The sequence below is a fragment of the Gobio gobio genome (genome assembly GCF_949357685.1).
Source record: "Gobio gobio genome assembly, chromosome: 7".
Taxonomy (NCBI): Eukaryota; Metazoa; Chordata; class Actinopteri; order Cypriniformes; family Gobionidae; genus Gobio; species Gobio gobio.
In genome coordinates, this window is record NC_137103.1 from 292,862 (window position 1) to 309,542 (window position 16,681).

The window sequence follows — 16,681 nt, forward strand, 5'->3', positions numbered from 1 at the left end:
ATTCTCGGTATGATCAACTGGCCAGAGTTTAGAGAGCGCAGTAGACGTGATGGAGGATAATGTGTTAAGAGCTCGCTCAAGTACTGGAGATAAACCATTTAGTGCTTTGTAAGTAATAAGCAAGATTTTAAAATGTATGCGATGTTTAATAGGGAGCCAGTGCAGTGTTGACAGAACTGGGCTAATATGGTCACACTTCCTGGTTCTAGTAAGAACTGGAGTTGCTGCGTTTTGGACCAGCTGGAGTTTGTTTATTAAGCGAGCAGGGCCACCACCCAGTAGAGCATTACAATAATCTAACTTTGAGGTCATGAACACATTAACTAACTGTTCAGCATTTTGCATTGAGAGCATGTGCCATAATTTAAATTAAATTGCTTTCAAATGAGAGATTGGTATCAAAGAGCACACCCAGGTTCCTCACTGACCACGAGGACTTGACAGAACAGCCATCAAGTGTTAGACAGTATTCTAGGTCACTACTTGTGGAGCTTTTTTGTCCAATAATTAAAAATTCATTTTTTTCTGAATTGAGTTGCAGGAAATTACCGGTCATCCAATGTTTTATATCAGCTATGCATTCCGTTAATCTTGTGAATTGGTAAGTTTCTTCAGGGCATGAAGAAATATAGAGCTGAGTATCGTCAGCATAACAGTGAAAACTAACGCCATGCTTCCTAATGATATCTCCCAGTGGTAGCATGTACAGGGTGAAGAGTAGCGGTCCTAGCACTGAGCCCTGCGGTACTCCATACTGAACTTGTGATCGGTGTGACATCTCTTCATTTACTGCTACAAACTGATAACGGTCACATAGGTGTGATTTAAACCATGCTAATGCAATTCCACCAATGCCTACATAATTTTCGAGTCTATTCAAAAGAATGTTGGGGTCGATAGTATTGAATGCAGCACTAAGATCAAGTAACACTAATAGAGAGATACAGCCACGATCGGATGATAAGAGTAAATCATTTGTAACTCTGATGAGAGCAGTCTCAGTGCTATGATACGGTCTAAATCCTGACTGGAAATCCTCACAGATACCATTTCTTTCTAAAAAGGAACATAATTGTGAAGACACTGCCTTTTCTAGTGTTTCTGACAGAAAAGGTAGATTTGAGATTGGCCTATAATCGACTAATTCTGTAGGATCAAGTTGCGTTTTTTTAAAGAAGTTGTTTAATAATAGCCAACTTAAAAGTTTTCGGTACATATCCTAATGACAAAGATGAATTAATGATATTAAGAAGAGGATCTATGACCTCTGGTAGCATCTCTTTTAATAGCCTAGTTGGTATAGGGTCGAGCATACATGTTGTTGATTTAGATGATTTAACGAGTTTAGCCAATTCTTCTTCTCCTATAGCAGTGAATGAGTGTGTGTGTGTGTGTGTGTGTGTCTTCTCCTATAGCAGTGAATGAGTGTGTGTGTCTTCTCCTATAGCAGTGAATGAGTGTAATTTTCCTCAGTGACACTACAATACTTTGTCTGATGTGATACTGTAGTAGACGGCTGCATGATTCATTTTCTTCCTAATATTATCAATCTTACACATAAAGTCATTACTGCTGTGCTGTTTACAAACATCAGAAGCTGAAGCTTTATTTTTGCTTAATTTAGCCACTGTATCAAATAAATACCTAGGGTTGTGTTTGTTTTCTTCTAAGAGAGTCGAGAAATAAGCAGATCTAGCAGTTTTTATGGCCTTTCTGTATGCAATCATGCTCTCTTTCCACGAATTACGAAAGACCTCTAGTTTTGTTTTTTTTCCAGCTCAATTTTTCTGGCTGCTGTTTTAAGGGCCCGGGTGTGCTCGTTGTACCATGGCGTTGGACTATTTTGTTTAATCTTCTTTAAGCACAGGGAGCAACTGTGTCTAATGTACTTGAAAAGAGAGTCAATAGTTTCTGTTGCAACATCGAGTTCTTCTATACTATCCGGGATGCTGAGGAGATGATACTGATGAGGAAGAGTATTTAAAAAGCAATCTTTAGTGGCAGCAGTGATTGTCCTGCCATTTTTGAAGCGAGGGGGCGGCTTTGCAGCCTTAGCTAAATTAAGTATACATGATACTAGGTAATGATCTGAGATGTCATCGCTTTGCTGCAGAATTTCAACGGTATCAACATTTATTCCATATGGTATTAGGTCTAAAGTATGATTATGGCGATGAGTGGGTCCTGACACATGTTGCCTACCTCCAATAGAGTTTAGAATGTCTTTAAATGCTAATCCCAATGTGTCTTTTACGTTGTCTACATGGATATTAAAATCACCAACAATTAGTGCTTTATCTACGGCCAGTACTAACTCTGATAGAAAATCAGCAAATTCTTTGGTAATGTCTGTATTATGCCCAGGTGGCCTGTATACAGTAGCTAACACTAATGTTAGACGGGATTTATCATGTACACTACATAACGTTACTTAAAGCACCAAAACTTCGAAGGAATTATATTTGAAACTAGACTTCTGAGTAATAATGAAAAGATATTATTATAAATTACAGCAACCCCTCCCCCTTTACCTTTCAGACGCGGCTCGTGTTTATAACAGTAATCTTGGGGAGTGGACTCATTTAAAGTAATGTAGTCATCAGGTTTTAGCCAGGTTTCTGTCAAACACAGCACATCTAGATTATTATCTGTAATCATATCATTAACAATAAGTGCTTTTGGGGAAAGGGATCGAATATTCAGCAACCCAAGCTTTATCAATTGTTCATCTGTATTATATCTGTTGTTTATTTGTTGGACATCAATTAAATGTTTACTGTTGAATGGTTTTGATGTTTTTTTGTATTTACTAATTCGGGGAACAGACACAGTCTCTATATGATAATATCTAGGTGAAAGAGTCTCTATGTGCTGGGATTTATCTGACTCCGGTGACGTGAGACAGCTAGCAGACGGTCGGTTTAGCCAGTTTGTCTGCTTCCTGACCTGGGCCCTAGTGAGTCAAGGTTTAGCTCTAAGACTATGTGCCAAATTACTAGAGAGAAGAGCGGCACCACCCCAAGAGGGATGGATGCCATCCTTCTTCAACAGGTCAGGTCTGCCCCCAAAGCTTTTCCAATTGTCTATGAACCCTATGTTATTTTGCGGACACCACTTAGACAACCAGCCATTGAGTGATGATAGTCTGCTAACTATCTCATCACTCCTTTTAACGGGGAGCGGACCAGAACAAAAAAATGCCTTTGACATCGCACTAGCGAGTTCACACACCTCTTTAATGTTAATTTTTGTGATCTCCGACTGGCGAAGTCGAACATCATTAGTTCCGACGTGAATAATAATCTTAGAGAATTTACGATTAGCTTTAGCCAGCACTTTTAAATTTGCTTTGATGTCAGGCGCTCTGGCTCCAGGTAAACAAGTGACTATGGTGGCTGGTGTCTCTATCTTCACGTTCCATGTAATAGAATCGCCAATGACTAGGGCACTTTCAACAGGATACTCAGTGGGTGCTTCACTGATTGGGGAGAACCTGTTTGATGTTCTAATTGGAACGGAAAAGCGGTTTTTAGAACCGCGACTATGCCGTCTTACTGTCACCCAGTTTCCCTGCTGCGAGGGCCCTGCAGCCGGAACCGAAGAATGTACAGAGTTCACTAAGCTATTCGCATCCAAATCAGTGTCTAAAGCTGTTACATCCTCACTACTCTCAGATAAAGTATGGATGCGTGTTTCTAATTCTGAAATCTTCTCCGTCAGCCTAACTATCTCCTTACATTTATCACATGTGAAGCTCTGTTTGCCAACGGAGAAGCCTTTACTAAACATGCGGCATGCGGTGCAAGTGACAATGACAGGAGATGACATGACTTACCGTGTTTGTTGATTAATAAAACTCACCACAGTTGTTTGCTGGACACTATTTACTAATCCAACTCACCACGGTTGTTTAATGAACTCAGAAAACAGGAGACCAGGGTGCAGAGATGACACGCTAACAGGCTAGCGCAATGCTAACGTGTGATGGTGATTTAGATTAAAAGCTAGCGATGTCAAATTTAACGTGATAGGCAATATTTAAACAATATATGGTGATGAGTAAGTTATATTTAGCAGTAGAACAAAGAAAATATATCAAAATAGAGATTCAAAAGCAAGACTTTACAGAGCTACAAACACTAGCTGCAGCATGTAGCAGACAGGAGACAGGAGCAATCGATCAGGCAGGACCAATCGATCAGCAAACACAGAGGAGGATGTCTATGAAGTAAATGTATCGAATTAATAGAATGTTAAACAAATTAAGTATCTACGCCTATATACAGTAGCTGTTGTGTGACATAGCTGGAAAGTTTGTAGTTCGGTTCGATATGGCAGTCGCAAACAAAGTATAATGAGGAGCATATTACTAACGTTAACTGATGGTAAAGAGAGAGAGAGCGCACTTCTGTTGCATGCTCTTGATTGCTGATTGTTTACTCAGCACACTCAGGGCCGCTTGTTCTTCCTCTTACCGCCGGGTTTGGCAGGGTCCAGGATGGGCCTCCTGCGGCCGCCCCCTTGCTGTTGCCTGGGTGGAGGCTGCTGTGGAGCCTGAGCAGGGGTGGAGGCCGGCAGCAAGATGGAGGCAGCAGCTAGCACCCGGGCAGGATATGTTTAATGGCCTCCGTCTGCTTCTGGGCAGCCCAGAACTGATGGGCAAAGTTCTAGACCGCGTCGCCAAAAAGGCTGGCCTGGGAGATAGGGGAGTTTAACTTCTTAACCCGCACCGGTTCGTGGGCGGGGCGGTTGACGGAAGTGGGCGTGTCTGTACTTTTATTCACTTTTGTTTTATACAAAATATTCAATCAACTATCACAAACTATGCATCATTTGAAAGCTAAAACACTCAAGATTCATGTTCTGAACTTGTTTTTGCAATAAATACACCAGAGAGGAAAGGGTTAAATGAAACACTAAAGGACCGGCCATGTAAACATTAGCAAAATATCAGCGTTACTCATCTTTCATCTCCTGTCGTTCAGATCAGATCGGACGAATCCAATAAACACCCGCATACATCTCTGTGTAAGAGTCCATTCTTCAAAATGCATCCCACTTTTTAATCCAAAACAACGAAAAAATAGGGAAAAAACTAAAAATCCTCCGTTGTTTGCAAGAGAGTTTTGAGTTAGCGTGATCAATCATGTCCATTTTCAATGAAATATCGATTCTATTCCGTGTCTGGCAAACTCCCCCTGCTAGAATAGCTTCTCCCACGTATTTTAAACCCTCCCCCGTCTCTCTCCTTCAATCAGAGACTCTTCTGGGATGCATCATATAGAGGAAGTGCCTTACAGGCTTGGTGAGCTGTCAATCATTGCGCCCATGGTTTTCGTTGGATAAAGGCACTCGGTGCCCAGCCAATGCCTTTCCAACAAAGGTTTGATTGATGGACTTAGTAACCAATCAAAAGGCATTATCTTGCGCAGTTTGCGTAAGTAGGCTTTGGTGAATACTGTTTGTGCGCTGGCTGCGCGTTCTCAATGGCGCAACTGCAGTGGAGCGCGCTGTCTCTTACTGACGCTTCCCATCAGCTAAATGAGTTTTTTACACTTTGTAATCTCTGTAAATAGTTGCTTTAGTTTTTCAGTAACTGTTTATCCATTATAATTAGTAGTATATTGCAGTTTATTGCAGATTTATTTGAATGAAAAACTACTCTTTACAATAGCAAATGTTCTGAAATAAATGGCCTTTTTGAAATGACGCCTAGACTTTTCTTGACATAAAAGCTCACAGAAGCTACATTACTGAGAGAATCATCCTCATATTTGAATCATGACATGATTAGACATTCAGTTTTATATTTAAGTTATTTTCAGGCTCTTAACATTAAATTATAATATTTTTTTCCCTAAGTGAAAACAAAAAACAAAAAACGTGAGTCACTTACATGTATATTTACATGTATATTACTCTGTTCCCATATTACTTTGAGTTATTATGACTCTTGGGTAGCAATATTTCAAGTGTCTAGTTTAAAATAAGACCAGGTTTATGAATATAGACCATAGGGTTTAAGAGCTGCAGACATTTTCATTTGGGTATATCGTTTTCAAAGAATTCTCAAAAATGGGGCGCTTGTTAAGAGGTTAAAGGGTTAGTTCACCCAAAAATGAAAATAATGTAATTTATTCCTCAACCTTATGCCATTCCACACCCGTAAGACCTCCGTTCATCTTCAGAACACAAATTAAGATATTTTTGTTGAAATCCGAAGGCTCAGTAAAGCCTGCATAGGGAGCAAAGCAATTTACACTCTCAAGATCCATTAATGTACTAAACACATATTTAAATCAGTTCATTTGAGTCCAGTGGTTCAATATTAATATTATAAAGTGACGAGAATACTTTTGGTGCGCCAAAAAAAACTAAAGAACGACTTATATAGTGATAACCGATTTCAAAACACTGCTTCATGAAGCTTCGAACCGTTATGAATCAGCGAGTTGAATCATGATTTAAATCGTGTGTCAAACCGCCAAACTGCTGAAATCACGTGACTTTGGTGCTCCGAGCTACTGAATCTACTCACTGATTTGATACGCTCCGAAGCTTCATGACACAGTGTTTTGAAATCGGTTATCACTATATTAATCAGCGTTTTTTTTGGCGCACAAAAAATATTCTCTCGACTTTATAATATTAATATTGAACCACTGTACTCACATGGACTGTTTTAAATATGTGTTTAGTACATTAATGGATCTTGAGAGAGGAAATGTACTTGTTCCCATCAGGTTTCAACACAAATATCTTCATTTGTGTTCCGAAGATGAACGGAGGTCTTACGTGTGTGGAACGGCATAAGGGTGAGTAATAAATTACATTATTTTCAGTTTTGGGTGAACTAACGCTTTAAGACCCGAGAGAAGATTTTTGTCTGCCTCCCGCATTTCTGCCGGGTTCAGCCAGAGATGGGGTTCCTGGACCACAAGCGTGGACATTGCATGACCCAGGGAGCATGCAGTAACTTTAATCGCCCTTAGAGCGAGGTCCGTCACTGTATGCAGTTCCTGCATATCACCTTTGGCACAACAGGAGCACCATGGCATGCAGGGCAGAAGCAGCCTCTCCACAGGCACTGTAAGCCTTGCCTTGAAAGGGAACTGTCTTATGTGTAGGGCTACAACTAATGATTATTTTGATAATCAATTAATCTGTCAATTATTTTTCAGATTAATCAGATGAAAAATCACCAAATTATTATACATTTAAAATTGTTTTTTGTAATTAAAAAATGTTTTAATTATTTTAAACAATATTATTCCACAGTGGAATATTATTCCTCCAAACAATAATACAATCTAAATCTAAAGCTAATGAAAACAAATATAGTGACTATATCTGTGTAGGCAATGCTGTACAATATAAGCAAAAAGGGTTAAAATACATTCTAAATCTAAAAACAACTAATTGCTTACTATTTAAAGCAGAAATTAAATAGACTAAATTAAAAATGATAATAAACAAAAGCACAAAATTTTAACTTGTACGAAGTATGAAGAACATACATTTACTCATCTGAACATAGTAATTATATTACATTAATGGGCTATTCCAACAATAGTGACTTTACTGTAACTGCTCTCATAAATATGATTGCTTGTTAGGCGCCAAGCACTTGTGCTTTTTTCAGTTGCTTATAAAGACATTAATGGCAAAAGTGTAATTGCACTGTATTCAGCACAAACTGGGCTACCAAAATATGTGAGCAACATGTATGTACATGCTTGTATTTTTTAGAGAATAATGTTTATTCATGGTTTTTGAAAAACAAAAAAATAAGTCACTGAATTAAGGCCTCAAAACACACAATAGATATGTGTTCACAAGACTTTTGACTAATGGCTGTTGTTTTGGCTTCAAACTGATGTGAGAATCATTGAGCCTACTCATTCACATAAAACAATATATTGATTTACATTTTGTAAGACACTTTTTGTTTACAAAGCCTGTATACAAAGAGGTGTGAATGGTCATGAATAATGCTGTGATTTACACCTGAGAGGACAAAAGACCCACATAAGGAGCCGCATAATGAATGAGCCATTGAGTCAGGTATGCGACTGAGGGAGCAACAGGACAAAATAAATATATTTTGTTTTAGTTTATTTAGAATATACTTAACAATATATATATAAAAAATACTAATATTTTAAATGATCAAAAGATTTGACTTACTATTTTTTATGTTTTTGAAAGAAGTCTCATGCCAAAAAAACTGTAATATTGTGACACTGAACCCAATTCAGTATTCGGTAAATACAAATAACTGAACAATTGGTAATAATGAATGTTATAAGTAAAATATTTGGGATTTAAAACAACATGATATGATTTCAAAGAGTATAGGGTGAATTCAGGTTGATTGGGACACTTTTCTCCCCGTCATTTCAATGGCCAAATTTTCTGAATCATTTGATTTTGTAAACTATTTGATACACAAATAAAAAATAAAATATATCTAAATTACGGCACATGCTCTCAATGCAAAATGCTGAACAGTTAGTTCATGCGTTCATGACCTCAAGGCTAGATTATTGTAATGCTCTACTGGGTGGTGGCCCTGCTCGCTTAATAAATAAACTCCAGCTGGTCCAAAACGCAGCAGCTCAAGTTCTTACTAGAAACAGGAAGTGTGACCATATTAGCTCAGTTCTGTCAACACTGCACTGGCTGCCTATTAAACATCGCATACATTTTAAAATCTTGCTTATTACTTACAAAGCACTAAATGGTTTAGCTCCAGTACTTGAGCGAGCTCTTAACACATTATACTCCATCACATCTACTGCGGTCTCAAAATTCTGGCCAGTTGATCATACAGAGAATATCCAAATCAACTGCAGGCGCTCGATCCTTTTCCTATTTAGCACCTAAACTCTGGAATAGTCTTCCTATCATTGTTCGGGAAGCAGAAACACTCTGTCAGTTTAAATCTAGACTAAAAACACATCTCTTTACTGTGGCATACACATAAAACACTTTTTCAATGAAATGATTGTTAGGCTGCATTAACTAGATCAGCCGGAACCGGGAACACTTCCCATAACACCTGATGTACTCGTTACATCATCAGAAGAATGGCATCTACGCTAATGATAGTCTCTCTGTTTTATCCCGAGGTTTACTGCAGTCAGCCGGATCCAGGCCGTATCCAGATCAGATGGTGGACCTGCGCCCAGAGAAGACCAACGCATGACCCTGAAGTGTCTGAGAGACCGTGATTAGACTCCCCCTGCAACTGCCTCATCGACACGGAATCTCAATAAACCCGTCTCCGGCACGTTGACTCCGATTGTTCGAATATTACAATTAAATAATACTTAAATCGATATGTCATCCTCAATAAACCCGTCTCCAGCGTGTTGCCTCCGATCATTCGAATATTGCACTTTAATAATTATTTAATCAACATCATCCTCAATAAACCCGTCTCCAGCATGTTGCCCCCGGTCCCTCGAATATTCTGATCTATTATGAGCTGTAAAGGTCCCATAATAATAATAATAATAATAATAATAATAATAATAATAATAATAATAATAAAAATAATACGCTGTTTGTTTATTGGCCAGAGGAGAACTGGCACCCCGACTGAGCCTGGTTTCTCCCAAGGTTTATTTTTCTCCATTAGGTCTCCTGATGGGGTTTTGGTTTCCTTGCCACTGTTGCCTCTGGCTTGGCGTGCTCAGTTGGGGACACTCAATTTTTCAACTAAACATCGAAATAAATCTAATTATTAAACTAAATTAACCATATAAACTAAATTACTGATCTAATTATTGATCTAAAGCCCACACTGTCACTGTATGATAATTGAAATGAACTGATAACATCAGCGTTTTCTCCAGAATGGCTATACAGCTGAATAAAATTATGCTGCATTATTTTCCTGTTTAACACTGTAAAGCTGCTTTGAAACAATCTACATTGTTAAAAGCGCTATATAAATAAAGTTGACTTGACTTGACACAATGCTCAAATATCATTTTGAGTTTCGGTTAATTTATGATTGATCGCGCCAGCACGAAGGCTATTGTCTGCTATATTTGCTTCTTATTTATTAAATCCAGGCAATTGGCTGATGAAAAAGTGATTCAAATTAAGATATAATTTATACAAAATGACATTCACTTTAAAGAAAGGCTTTCTAAAAACAAAACTTAATGAAGTGGTCAAAATCATTTCTGACAAACTCCATGTCTTCCGATATATTGCGCATCTTATGATGTGTCCTTTCTTACTCGTGCTGTTCACTTTTCACAATCAACATATATTAAATAAAAAAAATAACATTAGGCTATAATATTTAAACATCAGTATGTTTGCGAATAAAAGCTTTATTGCTAATAATAATAATATAATAATATGTTTATTTTTTATAGCGTCTTTTTAAGAACCCAAGGTCTAGGTATTGCTGTGACACTAGGCTCTTGTACAATAAACACATCATAATCTGTCCAAAACAGGCCAAATAAATCTTGTCTAAGCAGTCTTAAATCTATGGCATTTTATGTTGTCTTTTGCGGTTGAATATTCATAGATGCTAACAGAATAAACTTAACTCACAATCAGCGGCTGAATCTGTTGCTCTTAGAAATAAACAGCTTTTTCTGGGGTAAATTATTCCAGGATTATTCCTCACCGCATCGCAAAACGATGTACGGTACTTGCACTGATTTTGATGTGTTTATTTGAGTTGATGTGGGCGTTAACTCTGCTCTCATGGATCGCATCAGTATTTGAATCTCTAAAGCAGTGTTTCCCAACCACGATCCTGGAGGCAAACCAACACTGCACATTTTGCATGTCTCCTTTATTCGACACGCCCATTTCAGGTCTTGGAGTCTCTGATAATATCAGAGATATAAGATGATCATTTGAATCAGGTGTGTTTGATTAATGAGAAAATCTGCAGTGTTGGTGTGCCTCCAGGATCGTGGTCGGGAAACACTGCTCTAAAGAACGTGTGCTCAGTGGGTGTGGCCGAATTAACACTAATGAAGAGGCTTGTGAACAACTGACATCTCTCTATTTTCAAACAGATTACATAAACAGAGAATATTTTATAAATATTTTTATAACCTGACATTTCAACGTTTCTTTAGACATATGTCTCATGTTTGTGTGACAAGTATTCACTAAGTTACAGTTCATTTTCTGAAGACTGAATGAGCATCATTGAGAGACAGGCTGCAGATCGGGCATCATGTTTGTTTTCTTTATTTAGCAAAAAACACAACATTTTGTTTTTATTGTGACTGTACACAAAATATATATATATTTAACACTTGCCTGAATGATAAAAAACAACAGAGTTATTTGAGTCTCTTTGGCACTGATAGGAAAAAAATTGAGGCAGTCGTGCCGGCGGGATCTTTGACCTCTAGGGGTTAGATAACGTTACCGTTTCAGTCAGCAGACTTCAGGTTCACACGTTCATGAAATGCTCACGCCATGTTTTTGCTGTAGTTTGGACTGTATGATGCAGTCTCTGAAGAACACGGCCACGAACACACTGGACGAGCTGTCAGAGGTGTTCACAGAGATGAGGGCTCAGCTGTACCTGTACGCCGGGACGCTGCTGCTGAAGACGGCGCAGGACGGGCTGCAGCAGTGGAGGGCCGTGCAGGATGATGCCACTCTCTGTTATCTCCTGGCCTATCAGGTATGATGTGTTTCCTCTTCCTTGTGTGGCTGTAGCTCATGTGATCGGCCACTGTACAGTGTCACATCCGTGTCTCCCTCAGGCTCCCAGACCCAAAGCCAAGAGTTTGAAGAGTGAGCACACGTCCCACAAGCCTTTGGAGCTGCTGGCCTCGGACCGCCAGAGTCAGGCGGGTCACATGCTGTTGCATCTGAGCCAGGACGTGGAGCAGCTGCTGAAGGCTGTGGTGGAGGCGTTCGGGAACCGGAGCGGGCCGAGAAATCTGTTCGACGCTCTCTTCGGCACACAGAAGAACGAGCAGCTCTCCTTCATCTGCAACGACGAGATGCACATAGTCAACACACACGCACCCAGCGCCGCAGATCTGGCCAAGTGGGACAGCGGTGAGTGTCAGACAGACTCAAGAACTCACAGTTCGAATCATATTACGGTTTCTGAGTCAACTCACTTTTTTATTTATACAGCACTTTATACAATACAGATTGTTTCAAAGCAGCTTTACAGTGATAACAGGAAAATGATTTAATGATGCAAACAGAGTTCATTTTGGCTGTACAGCAGTCCTAAATGAAAACCGTGTCATTGTTCAGCTGAAGTCAGTTTAGTTTTGATTCAGTTCCATTGTAAAGATAAATTATTAAATTAGTTAATTTCATCTATAAAGCAGTTCTGCAGAAAACAGTGATATAATCATCCAGCTTAGTTCAGTTCTCATACACCAGCATCAGTACAGTCAGATCAATAATATTATTGAATATAAAGTATGCCCAACTAAGCAAGCCAGAGGCGACAGTGGCAAGAACCCAATCTCCATCAGGTGACAGAATGGAGAAAAACCCTTGGGAGAAACCAGACTCTGTCAGGGACCAGTTGACCCATTGCCCTACTTTGCTCATATGGTATTAATTTTTATTTGTGCAGCTTTGCTTTTGAATCTCTATTTGATATCATTGCTTGTTGTTTATACTGCTAAATATAACTTACTCATCAACATATATTGTCTAATATTGCCTATCATATTAAATCTGACATCGCTAGCTTTAATCTAAATCACAATACATTAGCATTTCGCTAGCCCATTAGCCATCCATCCGTGCATCCGGGTCTCCTGTTTTTCCTGTTAGTCCATCAAACAACTCTGGTGAGTTGGATTAGTCAACAAACACGGTAAGCCGTGTCATCATCTCCTGTTATTGTCACTTGCACTGCCTGTCACATGTTAAACATAATCTTCTCTGAGAAGATTTCAGAATTAGAGACACGCATCCAAACTTTTATTGAGGGTAGTGAGGACGTAACAGCTTTAGACACTGATTTTGATGCGACTAGCTTAGTGAACTCTGTACATTGTTCGGTTCCGGCTGTAGAGTCCGTGCAGCAGGGCAACTGGGTGACTGTGAGACATAGTCACATGTTTACCGGGAGCCAGAGCACCTGACATCAAATCAAATTTAAAAGTGCTGGCTAATGCTAATCGTAAACTCTCTGAGATTATTATTCATGTCGGCACTAATGATGTTCGATTTCGCCAGTCGGAGATCACCAAAATTAACATTAAAGAGGTGTGTGAACTCGCTAGTACGATGTCAAATGCAGTTTTTTGTTCTGGACCGCTCCCTGTAAAAAGGAGTGATGAGATAGTTAACAGACTATCATCACTCAATGGCTGGTTGTCTAAGTGGTGTCCGCAAAATAACATAGGGTTCATAGACAATTGGAAAAGCTTTTGGGGCAGACCTGACCTGTTGAAGAAGGATGGCATCCATCCCTCCTGGGGTGGTTCCGCTCTTCTCTCTAGTAATTTGGCACATGGTCTTAAAGCTAAACCTTGACTCACTAGGGCCCAGGTCAGGAAGCAGACAAACTGGCTAAACCGACCGTCTGCTAGCTGTCTCACGTTACCGGAGTCAGATAAATCCCAGCACATAGAGACTCTTTCACCTAGATATTATCATTTAGAGACTGTGTCTGTTCCCCGAATTAGTAAATACAAAAAAACATCAAAACCATTCAATAGTAAAAATTGAATTGATGTCCAACAAATAAACAACAGATATAATACAGATGAACAAATTATAAAGCTTGGGTTGCTGAATATTCGATCCCTTTCCCCAAAAGCACTTATTGTTAATTATATGATTACAGATAATAATCTAGATGTGCTGTGTTTGACAGAAACCTGGCTAAAACCTGATGACTACATTACTTTAAATGAGTCCACTCCCCAAGATTATTGTTATAAACACGAGCCGCGTCTGAAAGGTAAAGGGGGAGGGGTTGCTGTAATTTAGAATAATATCTTCAGTATTACTCAGAAGTCTAGTTTCAAATATAATTCCTTTGAAGTCCTGGTGCTTTATGTAACGTTATATAGTGTAAATGATAAATCCTGTCTAACATTTGTGTTAGCTACTGTATACAGGCCACCAGGGCATAATACAGACTTTATCAAAGAATTTGCTGATTTTCTATCAGAGTTAGTACTGGCCGTAGATAAAGCACTAATTGTTGGTGATTTTAATATCCATGTAGACAACGAAAAAGACGCATTGGGATTAGCATTTAAAGACATTCTAAACTCTATTGGAGGTAGGCAACACGTGTCAGGACCCACTCATCGCCATAATCATACTTTAGACCTAATATTGTCACATGGAATAAATGTTGATACCGTTGAAATTCTGCAGCAGAGCGATGATGTCTCAGATCATTACCTAGTATCATGTACACTTAATTTAGCTAAGGCTGCAAAGCCGCCCCCTCGTTTCAAATATGGCAGGACAATCATTGCCACCACTAAAGATTGCTTTCTAAATAATCTTCCTCATCAGTATCATCTCCTCAGCATCCCAGATAGCTTAGAAGAACTCGATGTTGCAACAGAAACTATTGACTCTCTCTTTTCCAGCACTTTAGACACAGTTGCTCCCCTGCGCTTAAAGAAGATTAAAGAAAATAGTCCAATGTCCTACAACGAGCACACTCGGGCCATTAAAACAGCAGCCAGAAAAATGGAGCGCAGCTGGAAGAAAACTAAACTAGAGGTCTTTCGTAATTCGTGGAAAGAGAGCATGATCGCATACACAAAGCCTGTAAAAACTGCTAGATCTGCTTATTTCTCGACTCTCTTAGAAGAAAACAAACACAACCCTAGGTAATTATTTGATACAGAAGCTAAATTAACCAAAAATAAAGCTTCAACTTCTGATGTTTGTAAACAGCACAGCAGTAATGACTTTATGAACTTCTTTACATGTAAGATTGATAATATTAGGACATTTTTTTTAACCATGCAGCGTCTACTACAGTATCACATCAGACAGAGCATTGTAGTGTCACTGAGGAAAAATTACACTCATTCACTGCTATAGGAGAAGAAGAATTGGCTAAACTCATTAACATTAAGATGGAATAGTCTATTAGTATTTTGGAGATTAATGTTTTTGTACTTATTTGCACTTATTTGCACTTGTTTTAACTTATTATATTGGGCTTTATTAAACTTTATTAAACTATAATGATTTAAATGCAATTTTTTTACTAGAATTACATTTATTGAACAATTTTCACAGTCTTTAAACTGCTATTCTGTGGCTCCTGTGTTTTTTTTTTGTTGTTTTTTTTTTTTGAATGATTAAAGTTTTCTTTGCTCGCTGTCTGAAATGCACGTCGGGTGTGCACACATAAAACAGTGCACAAGTATTGAATTGAGATCTTTCACTTCTTGCACTTGAATGGTTTAAAATTACAAAATAATAAACTTACACTCATGATGGTTAAACTGCTTTTCATAGATGCAGTGATGCTGCATGCGGGTGATCTTCGGCACCTGGCGTGGCTCGGCCTGCAGTGGGCGCTGATGGAGCAGAGTGTCAGCCTTCAGCACTGGCTCAAGCAGCTCTTCCCTCGCCTCACGCTCGAGACCTCCAAACTAGACACCAACTCACCCGAGTCCATCTGCCTGCTCGACCTGGAGGTGCGTCCACCCTTCTCATCGTCAATGAGGCACAGCGGAAACATTCACCTAAAATTAGTCTCTGAAATTAGTTTTTACTTTATCCAGATATTCAATCATGTCTGATGATTGTAAAAGCTATATCTAACATGCATGTTTGGCTGATGGCTTATCTATAAATTTTTACAAGATTGACATATTGACGAATTAAAGAAATTAAATGAATGTAAGGCTGTAGTCCATAAGCACAGCGTTTGGAACTGAAGTCCTGTTGTAAAGGACTGTGGCAGAGGCACAATCCCAGGATCTCAGCGGACCTGATGAAGCGCCTCAGCTGTAACTCTGTGAATATGTGATGTGTTGCAGGTGTTCTTGTGTGGCGTCGTGTTCAGCAGTCAGACGCAGCTCCAGGAGACGGCACGGATGGCCTCGGTCTCCTCGCCGCATCAGCCCCGGTGTTTGCCTCTGCACATCATGAAGCTCCTGTCCTCCGTCAAGCAGCGCGAGTGGTGGGACGCCGTCTACAGCCTGATCCACAAGAGAGCGCTGTGAGTGATTGCTCTGCTGTGAGTGTGAGCCTGATGCACGGCTCCGTGTCTGACTGCAGTGTTTTCTCTGTGTGTCTCAGGTCAGGGACATCGGCTAAACTGCGGATGCTGGTTCAGCACGGTCTCGGCACGCTGCGCGCCGGAGAGAAACACGGCCTTCAGCCGGCGCTGCTCATCCACTGGGCTCAGCATCTCTCTGACACGGTACGTCTGCTCACAGCCGTCCTAATGATGCTCGTTCTGAGCCAGGAATGAAGTATAAATGCTCAATTTCTAAAGTAATTTTGTAGGAAGATTCTTCAGTTATGAAACAAAGTCGACTTGACTCAGACGTTCAGTGTTCCTGAAGATTGAATAAAGCCCAGCTGTACGACACGTACGTCTCCTTCAGCCAATCCCTCTCTTTGGTCCATACCTGACACTAAGGTATCAAAGTAACAAGCAAACAAGCAAAGCCCATAGAGCACGAACTTGCGTAGTGCAGTGACACCGTAAAACTCC

The 16,681-nt window shown here is 39.6% G+C and overlaps 1 protein-coding gene across 1 annotated transcript in view; it reads left to right on the top strand.

The window, feature by feature from the left end:
* Positions 1 to 16,681, top strand: part of LOC307129681 (ranBP2-like and GRIP domain-containing protein 3) — a 96,118-nt gene that overhangs the window by 24,652 nt on the left and 54,785 nt on the right. Inside the window, exons 5-9 of the mRNA XM_079822307.1 lie at positions 11,482 to 11,677; positions 11,760 to 12,060; positions 15,472 to 15,653; positions 15,999 to 16,180; positions 16,261 to 16,384. Coding sequence (XP_079678433.1) covers positions 11,482 to 11,677; positions 11,760 to 12,060; positions 15,472 to 15,653; positions 15,999 to 16,180; positions 16,261 to 16,384 — 985 coding nt within the window. The remainder of the gene's footprint in view (positions 1 to 11,481; positions 11,678 to 11,759; positions 12,061 to 15,471; positions 15,654 to 15,998; positions 16,181 to 16,260; positions 16,385 to 16,681) is intronic.